This window comes from Pomacea canaliculata, linkage group LG11 (assembly GCF_003073045.1).
Source record: "Pomacea canaliculata isolate SZHN2017 linkage group LG11, ASM307304v1, whole genome shotgun sequence".
NCBI lineage: Eukaryota > Metazoa > Mollusca > Gastropoda > Architaenioglossa > Ampullariidae > Pomacea > Pomacea canaliculata.
Genome location: NC_037600.1, coordinates 935,028 through 944,733, shown reverse-complemented (window position 1 = coordinate 944,733; position 9,706 = coordinate 935,028). Strand labels below are relative to the sequence as shown.

Here is a 9,706-nt window from a genome sequence, read left to right as displayed (position 1 = left end):
ACAGATGACTGACATTACTGTGCATGAACTATTACTATATATTTTTTATTTTACGTTATTTGAAAGGTTTTAATTATTTTGTATAATATATTTCAATAATAATCTTTGTTTTGCTATGTTATATTACTACAGTTAAGCTAATCTTTTAAATATATCAACACAATTCATAATATATCCTTTAAAAGAATTTTAAATTGATTTGTCAGGTATTTAATTTACTTTGAAGTAGCATTTTTCTAAAAAAGGGAAGTAAGTCTATTTTAAAATAAGGGCATGTACTCTTGCTCATTAGGTAATGGCGTATCACGCATTGGAAACCTTGTTGAGTGAAAGATTGGAAGGTCATGTAGAATAAGATTTGACTTTTTAATTAAATTGGCATTTGTGTACTCGAAAACACTCTAGTTCTTTCACACATAATGTAGGATATTCAAGGCAATCAAGCGAGCCCGAACTAGAACTACTTGAACTAGACGAACTAAATGAAAATATACATCATTAAACATTACTCATCATTCGTGGTAATGATGAGTCGATGACGACAGAAATACAGAGATGTATGCTAAATGTTAAATTAATTAGAATTTCCCGTGATTATGCTAGTCTTGGAGGCACAGACACATATTCAGTTCGAACTCTAATGGGCCGGCTGAGGGGATCGGCTCTCCTCAATGGTTTTGCTTCTGTGCTGTGGTCATGTTTCGATTTGGATAAAAGTGTTGGAGCTTATGTTTTCATGTGAATCCATGGACGTGTATATTAGTTCGTGTGTGAATCTGCTGCGTTTTCTCCCTTCTTCTGTTTTGGTATATAATCAAAGCTAGTAAATATAAATTATCTTTGATATAACGTAATTTTGAAGTGTGAGCTGTTTGGATCTTTTGGTTGGATCATGGACGTGTGGTTGGATTCTACTCCACCGCGCTTCCGCAACGACCTTGAGTTCAACTTCAAGTGAACAAACTGAAGTGACGATCATCTTTTTTGCAGTTTTTTAATATTCTCAAGATTTCTTCATTTATTCTCAGTATTCTCGGGGTGTTACTAACCCCTTTTATTCTCAGGGGTCGTTACCGTTAAAGCCCCTTTCTGCTGCGAGTCGTTGCATTGTTCTTCCTTCTACCTATAGGACGTGTATAGATTGTATGTATATATTAGTTTGTGGTTCTACATCATTAATTGTGACTATAGTCTGTGATCTTGTTCCGCGCATTGCGTCGGTTTTCGGGCTAAGATATTGCACTATAAAATTATTATTTGTGTATCTGAAGGTGATGCACCACTTCTGAACTAGTCGTGCAATTGTATCATCACGAACTAATATCCAGCAACAAGTGTGGATACGATGGCATGATTGGTGGAGGAGGCTATGATAGGGGACCAGTCACTCACCAGCAAATTTTGAGACAATGTATCTTGTTTTGAGCCTGAAGCCTAAGGCGTTTATTTCCGATTGAAAAACATCCGTAAATAAAGTTTCCCCCCAACTTTATTTTAACAGGTATATTAAATGTGTTTCAATAATAGTGCAAAAGATACAAGTACTATTGTTAAATTTTTACATGGGTCAAGATGCATTTTACAGATGGAAACAAGAACTATCTATACATTAGCTTATTATTTACCTGTATGACTTGTATTAAGTATTATTTTATCAACAATTCTATAATCACAGGAATGACAATTAAATGTCCAAATACATTGTTTGGCAGGCAGTGTTGCTAACTCCTAAAAAGGAATGCATATACTGTTAAGAGGAGCAGTCAAAATGCCATCCACATCTGGTGGATTAACATTATACATGTTTTATTTTGAACATGTACCTGCTGTGAATAGCATACTCAACACATAACAAAATGGTGTCGCACAAATGTGTGTATGTTTTGAATGAGTCCATCACTCTTCATATATTACTGGAATGTAACCGAAGAGGACACCAAACAAACCAACGCAAATACATTTGTGCATTGAAACACATGCAAGATTTTGTATTACTGTAATCTTTCAACTCATTTGTAACATTTTAAGTGACCAAGTCTGTGATCTGTGAGTCTTAATGAAGGCTTTAGGTCAGAAAGATTAAAAAGAATTAATCTAGAAATAGTCTAGAGGCAAACAGACTATGTGAGATAGTTACTGGGGCATACAAATTTCTTACATGTGTTTGGATAAAAAAAGTTTCAGGATTTGAACCCCTGTAAAATAACCAGCTGAACTTGTGCACAGAACCAAAAATATTCTGATAGTCATTTGCACAGCATATGGACAAGTACTTGGATCATTTTATTTCTTGTTTGGAGACATTCTGAATGTGCTTTAATCAACAAAATGATCAGACACCCCAAAATAAGAATTATGAAGACTACTAAATGCTTTTAACACTAAAATGAGCAGATCTTTATAAAACATTTGAACTAACATTCACCAGAACAGTAGCAGAAGCATGTGAAGAGTGTAAAACATATTGTACATAAATATTTTCACTGTCAGCTGTATAGTGACCATCCAAACCATCCCATTCAGGGACCAGGCAAATTATTATTTCTACCTGGATTTTTAAGCAATAACAAAAAATCCTCATAATAATAATAATCACAAAATATTTTTTATCTCCACATTTGTGCAATCAGTGAAGAGTGAAACAAGTGCACACCCGTGTTTCTCATCTGTCAGCATATTGTATCACTTCCAACAGCAGCAATAACAAAACAAAAGCAGGTTCAGCAGTAGATGTTATTAACAGAAAGCAAAAAACAGCCAAAATGTAGAAAAAGATTTGTTTAATATATATAGGGAAAGACTGGAAGGCATGGAGGGTACCATACAAGAAACAGAATACAGTCTTTCAAGAATAAATTTTGTATGATGTATCACTGATGAAAACTATTTCAACTCTGATTTTTGTACAGATCCTGAACATCATATTAAAAAAAAATATTATGTCCAAATATCAGAAGAACATACTGCATAGAACTGTAACAGGTAAATCAAAACTACAATAAAAACAAAATCTGCAGCAGAAATGATTAGGTGTCAGGATGTCCAGCAGTAATAAACCGTATTTTAGGTAACTAATGCAGCATTTCCTGATGTGGTCCTAAGAAATCATTAAACTTTCTTTCATGACACTCATCATTTTTGCATTTTGCTCAGAGAAATAACTGCCAGATGCTGGTTCAGCATGGATTCTATGCCACATATTTAAAATCTATTTTTGCAATTATGTCACGGAAGATAGGAAGTGTCTGCTGATAATATCCACTTCTGTGCTTCTACCTTTATCTTTTTTTTGTACCCATTTCTCATCTTCACTATCATCAGTGATCATGTCTCTGCATTTATTCTGTGGAAAATTCTGAATGAAAGTCTTTACAGAGGTCTCTTGTTCATGACTTCTTCCTTCAAAAACATTCAGCAAACATCTCTACTCTAGTGCTGGTGTGAACCAGCGTATGTTTTTTCAAGCGATATGACGTTTTAAAAGCTGCATTGCATTCAGTGCACTGATGAGGTCGTTCACTGCTATGTGTGATCATATGGTTTCGCAAAGTGAACATGCTCTTAAAGTAAGCTTTGCACTCACTGCACTGATGTGGCCTTTCACTACTGTGAGTATTCATGTGTTTTTTCAAATCAAAAGAACTTTTGAAACTGGCCCTACATATACTGCACTGGTAAGGTCGGGCTGGAGCATGGCCTGTGTGAATGATCGTGTGCTCGTTCAGCTGTGCTAATTTGTTGAAGGCTGCATTGCATTCGCTACATCTGTAAGGCTTGTCATCACCGTGAACTAGTTGGTGAAATTTCAAAGCTGCAGATCTCTTAAAAGCTGCCTGACACTCACAGCACTGAAAAGGTTTGTCATCATTGTGGATAAGCAGGTGACTTTTTAAATAGCCCAGCTTTCTGAAGGCAAGACCACACTCATCGCACGAATATGGTTTTTCTCCACTGTGAATCATCCTATGAAACTTAAGGTCCTGAAATCTTTTGAAAGAAGATTCACACTCAGTACACTGAAAAGGTCGCTCAGTACTATGACTTTGCATATGACCACGCAAATAGATTGACTTTTTGAATGAAGCTGTACATAAACTGCACTTGAATGGTCGCTCACTGCTATGGATCAATTTGTGGCTTTTTAATCGAGACTTTGTCTTGAATGCAGCTTTACAATCACTGCACTGGTGAGGACGTTCATTGCTGTGAACCCACATTTTGTGATTTTTCAACAGGCTTTTTGTCTTAAAAGTGGCTTCACATTCACTGCATTCATAGGGTCTGTCATCACTGTGAGATGACGTTCGGTGTAAATTCAAGTCTGCAGCAGATGTGAAGGCAAACTTACACTCTGTGCACTGGTGGGGTCTGTCACCACTGTGAGATAACATATGGCTTTTTAGCTGTGACACTTGGTTAAAGGTAACACTGCATTTAATGCACTGGTAGGCACTGTCACCTGTTTCATTACCTTTTGCTCTTTCCCCTGAAAATGTCAAAAAACTGTCTGCATTGTTTACAGCCTCTAGCTGCCTTTGATGTTCACCTGGGCTCATGACTACCTGTGAATCTGACTTTTGTCTCTTGCAGTGAATTGATTTGTGAGACTTCACATCTTTGAACCTTTTGAAGGTACCATCACAGTCATTGCACCGGTAAGGCCTTTCACTACTGTGCACCACCATATGGTTTTTCAACAAATACTTTTTCTTGAAGGAAAAGTCACACATCATGCACTTGTAAGGTCGCAGGCTGCTGTGCACCACCATGTGACCCTTCAGATGCGATGCCAATTTGAAGGCTGCTTTACATATACTGCATTGGTAAGGCCTATCACCACCACCATCATCATCATCATCAATACTCTTTCTTTTTGGTCTTATTCTTGAAGATTTTGTGTTTGCTGCTACTGTCTCACTCAGTTCACTTAAAAGCTGCGATGCTTTCAAGGAGATTTCTGCACAAGGAGTTACTGTCACATGTGTCTGCCTTTCACCAACTGCCCTACTAACTGGTGAACCAGACTTCATACCTCCATTGCGAATCTGTCTGTGAGATTTTCGACCTATCTGCGTGGAGGTAAAATTTTGTTCACTACACTGATAATTCTTTTCATTAATGTGAACCAGAGAATGCTTCTTCAACAAATATCGTGTTCTGAAAGCAGCTTTACACTTTGTGCACTGATAGGCTTGTTTACTGCTACGAGTTAACACATTTTTATTCAAAACACAGTTTTTCCTAACGGCAGTTCGGTGTCGGCTATGAGGAAGAGGTTCATCATGAACAGCTTTTTGGTGGCAATTTAAATCTGACCGCCTTTTAAAAGCACCTTTACAGCTGGAACAGTTGTAAGGTCGATCACTGGTATGGCTGATCAAGTGGCCTTTGAGATGAGATAATTGCTTGAATGCTGCTCTACACACACTACATTGATAAGGCCTTCCACCTTTAAAACCTTTCTTGTCAGGCTGTGCAACACCAGCTTTATCTGACTTCAGTTCAGGGGTATTTTTGGATGCTGCCACTGTCTCACTTAGCTCACACAGCAGCTGAGATGCCTGTAAATATGAGGCATGTAAACAGACCTCTGGTAATGGCTGTGTCTGACTTGCAACCGGCACGGGGGAAACAATGGCATTTGACTCACATTGATGTTTAGCACCATGATCATCAAGGTAGCACGCAGAAGGGTACACATCTTCATCTTTTCGCAAGGTACGCACACCTCTCTCTAGATGCTTTCCACAGCTTTCTTCCTTTGGATCATCTGACACATCTTTTATTGAACCATGGTCAGGGATTTGAACACCAAGATTTTGCTGAGCCTTCACCTCTGCATACTGTCCAGCATCCAGAAGTGAGGTTGCATGTTGCATAGGTTGGTGCAGATTGTTAACATTTCTCATCATCCCACCTTCTAAAGAAGTGACCTCCATCCCTGACATGCCATGTGTTAATGCCTCATTAGGAAGGCATCCCCAAGATCCAACATCCGCATTTTGCGACAGCGTTGACTGCAAGGCCTCTAAATGTGCAGTTTGTTGCTGCAGATGAAGCAGCACCTGCGCTGGTTGCATCAGCTCCAAGGCTCTTGCTGTGACAGGCACCATTTCTTTGATTGCTAGCGGAGTTTCAACAGAAATATTGGAATGCACATCCAAGAGATGACTGTGAGAAAAAATGGACTGCATTGGTTCTGAATGAGTTGATGCAATTTGCTGGCTCCAGGGATGATGCAGGCTGCTGGGGCAGACTGTATGCAGGAACTCACAGTGTAAAGAGCTAGGCATAGTGGCTTGCTGTGCTTTTTGTGATATTCCAGAGGCAAGCTCCACTAGGCCTTCTATCTCTGGATTTTGCAGAAACATTGACTGAACTCCTCCCCGTGATGGTAGACATTGAAGGTGCTGAGGCTGAAAAAGGCAATTTGCATATGCAGATGAAATGGTATCACTTTCACTGATGGGACCACACTCCATCTTTTGGTGTGATGTCATTGTTTGAGACTTTGATGTAGCTCTACGTATCTTACAAATTGTGGGCATGTAACAGATACTATGGATTTCTGTAGCACTCTTTAAAAGTGCTGTCTTTGTTGTGCCAAGAGTTCAAGACAGCACTTATTATCAAAATTAGGACACCAGCATTTTGTATTAAGATTAAATCTCAGTCACTTTTTCCACATAGCACATACAATATAGGCTTTTGAGACAGGTTTTAGTCCAAGATCAGGTCAAACTACTGGTTGCATGCGGCATGTCTGAAGCAAATGCATCCTCTGTCTCAGAATGTAAAAGACTTATTCCTTTTGACAGGTCTCAACTGTGAATCTTCCTCAGACTTTATTGTAGTGAAGAGTTATGTTAGGTCTGAAACAAACAAGTAATAAACATTCAATCCAAGAATTAAAAATAATTATAACAAGCAAAAAACAAACAAAAAAAACATAGTTGTATTTTTAAGATATATTGTAACTATAATTCATGTGTTCCAAAGCTGAAAGTTACTGAAAGGGCAGTATTTCACTAAAGTGTTCTGATGAAGTAACAAATAGTTTTATAAAATTACTTTTAGATGTCACTGTCTACTGCACCTGAGCTTTCTACGACGGTAGGGTTGTTTATAAAAATCAACAAATGTATCATGTTAAGGAGCTGTGAATAAAAGGAGATGCAGGGAAAAGCTGATAAAATGTAAACTTTTATGCCCAGAGCTTTTTACACTGCTGGCCAGAATACAAGACTACCAGCTTTAGAGGTTCCATTTATACTATCTGGGACATTTTCATAAAAATAACATAAGAAAAGACAACAGTGAGGGAAATTATGTAATAAATAACATTTGTAAAATAATGATGTAAATAATTCTCTCCAAGACAGGGTTTCACATTTAATAGGCACTGAAATGTCTACAGAATTTTGAAGGGTAAATGGGCCAAATGAACAGGAAAAATGTTCTTGAGAATGTTAATGAATATAATAAGTATTGATCGAAAACTATTCTCCCAGCAGTTCTATCCCACCCACCTTTAATCCCGTATCTTAGAGTTCTCACTATGAAGAGTGTCTTCTCTGATATTCAAGCAATACTCTACACCACGAGTACTGCGCCTTCGTGCAAACTGCGACTCTGATATCGATTTCACATGCACTAACATCAAGTACTATATGAACCTTATTTCTCCGAATTGCTCTGGAAAAATGTCATCAAAGACCATCGTTATATTGATAAATGGCTTTAGTTTTAGCGGCTCATTAAAGTTCTGCCAAAAACTGACAACTCTAGCAGACGACAACCAACCATACCGATCGATGGCGGCAAGAGCAAACTCTGTCAATGGGAAAACTGTTAGTATTTCTCCTAGAACTACCAGCAAAGTGGATCTTAAATTTGCAATGGTTTACTATAATGTATATATTCCTTGAATTAATATGAAACATTTCCCATCAGCATTCCGATGAAAACCAAGATACATGTATGTGATTGTGTCGTAGCCATCTCTTTAACAATTAAACGCAAACAAACGTGGTACATGGCCTCTAATGGTAAGATTTTAGTGATAATATTGTCTTAAGATTTCTACACTGCATTTCGTTAAAAGCACACAGATCTCCGTTGATAGACAGTGCAAAGATATTGATCAAACATTTCTTTATCTCCGCCTCTGAAGAAGTGGAAATGCTCGTGACCCGGATGTTATGCTGAAGCGAGTGGTTTCTGCAGATCTTAGCCCGAACTATAATGTAATTGAACAAAGATAGGTACCATACTTTACGAAAAGAGGATGGGATGAAACAAAGGGAAGTAAGCACAAATATTTTGGAGGGATGGGTGTCAGGAGTTTTACATCGTGATCTATATTAATAAAGATGTATTGTATTAATTTATGCTTGAAAGGCAGCACAACCCAGCCAACATTACACATGCATGTATCCAGCGTCCACTGTAAAGACTTTGCGAATACGATTGTCTAATTTCTCATCAGTTTTTAAACTTGCAGAGAAAATATAACTTTAAACCTACCTTTTTCTGGTTTATGGACAATATTTTTGCCATCCCGAGGTGCAAACTTTTCACGTGACCTTGACCGCATAGATAATACGAGCTCGCGAGAGATTTCGCGACGGAGGCTGCCATTGGTGCACGCGTCTGCAGGACTCTTCGCTCGTACCGCGCTCGTGCTTTAAAAGTGGACTACAGTCTGTAGTCACAATGATATCGTTTCTGAGTTTACGTTGTCACTGCCAAAGAGCATCTTTAGTCACTGGTGTTGAGGCATGCTTCTAACGAGACGGCCAGTAGCACAAGCTAGTCATTACAGAGAGGATTTTATGCCTTGGGTCAAATTCCGTCCTGGCGCATACGAGGCGACAAAAATATTTATATTCCGCAGGAAGCACAAACGTTTTGTAATGACTCATATCTGATCCAAGATATTAAATATTTATTTATATTTATATTGAGACCTACACGGCGATAGTTGGGCTGGGTTATATAACTGAATGTAAAGATAGAGACCATGAGGTGTTCGAGATCCTACTCTCTCGGGTCCAGCTTGTGTATGTGTGTGAGAGAGAAAGCACATCTCTCCCTCCTGAAGCTTTACCTTCCTAAGGAGTCAAGTAGTCATTCCCAATAACTGGATTGATGGTGTGGGATGGAGGTGTAGGTCTCTTCCCAATACAAGTATTGAATTGGTGCGCCTATGATGACACCAGCTAGCAGTGCTCTAACCAAAGATCACCTTTTCTGTAACTCTCAGCCACAGACTCCTTATGCCACTTTACCACATGAATGATGGCATTTCTGTACCTGAGGCCAGGTAATCTTTTCTCTTCACCTGATTTGTGTACCTGATATTGATACTGCAGACAAGTTGAGTTATGGAAATAAGGGGATTGAACAAATTGGGTTGAACAGAGGGGAGTGGGCCATAGAGTTGTTTGCAATCAATGAACCATGCAATGGTGACTTTTTTTTTCTTGCTGGTTAAAACTGGGACTAGGCCTTGTAAAGTCATGGAGTAAATTTGAGGTTCCACCAAGTTTGGTGAGGTACATTGGTTCAATGAAGCTGGTTTTCACTTTAGCAAATTTGTTTATTTTTTTAATATAAAGACCAATCTGAATAATTTATGTTTTTTGCAGATATCAGTAGATATAGGCGATATAAACCTAATTTGTAAATTTCAGCCTCCAAAACC

General features: G+C 38.3%; 1 protein-coding gene across 3 annotated transcripts; it reads right to left on the bottom strand.

Moving 5' to 3' along the window:
* Positions 1–1,416: 1,416 nt before the first annotated feature.
* On the bottom strand, positions 1,417–9,322 carry LOC112576231 (zinc finger protein 420-like). Of its 3 annotated transcripts, XM_025258529.1 has the most exons (3): positions 7,809–8,046; positions 7,530–7,695; positions 1,417–6,872 (listed from the first exon to the last, which is right to left on the bottom strand). In XM_025258529.1, exon 3 carries the CDS (start codon positions 6,546–6,548, stop codon positions 3,402–3,404), a length of 3,147 nt encoding a protein of 1,048 aa, XP_025114314.1. In that variant the 5' UTR covers positions 6,549–6,872; positions 7,530–7,695; positions 7,809–8,046; the 3' UTR covers positions 1,417–3,401. The 3 variants fall into 3 exon arrangements, with proteins under 3 accessions (XP_025114314.1, XP_025114313.1, XP_025114315.1); XM_025258528.1 differs by lacking the exons at positions 7,530–7,695; positions 7,809–8,046 and adding an exon at positions 8,527–9,322; XM_025258530.1 differs by lacking the exons at positions 7,530–7,695; positions 7,809–8,046 and adding an exon at positions 8,150–8,268.
* Positions 9,323–9,706: the final 384 nt, after the last annotated feature.

What these genes read in the sequence shown, in the direction of transcription:
- LOC112576231 (XM_025258528.1), bottom strand. Translation starts at nt 6,548, where the DNA reads ATGCCCACAATTTGTAAGATACGTAGAGCTACATCAAAGTCTCAAACA.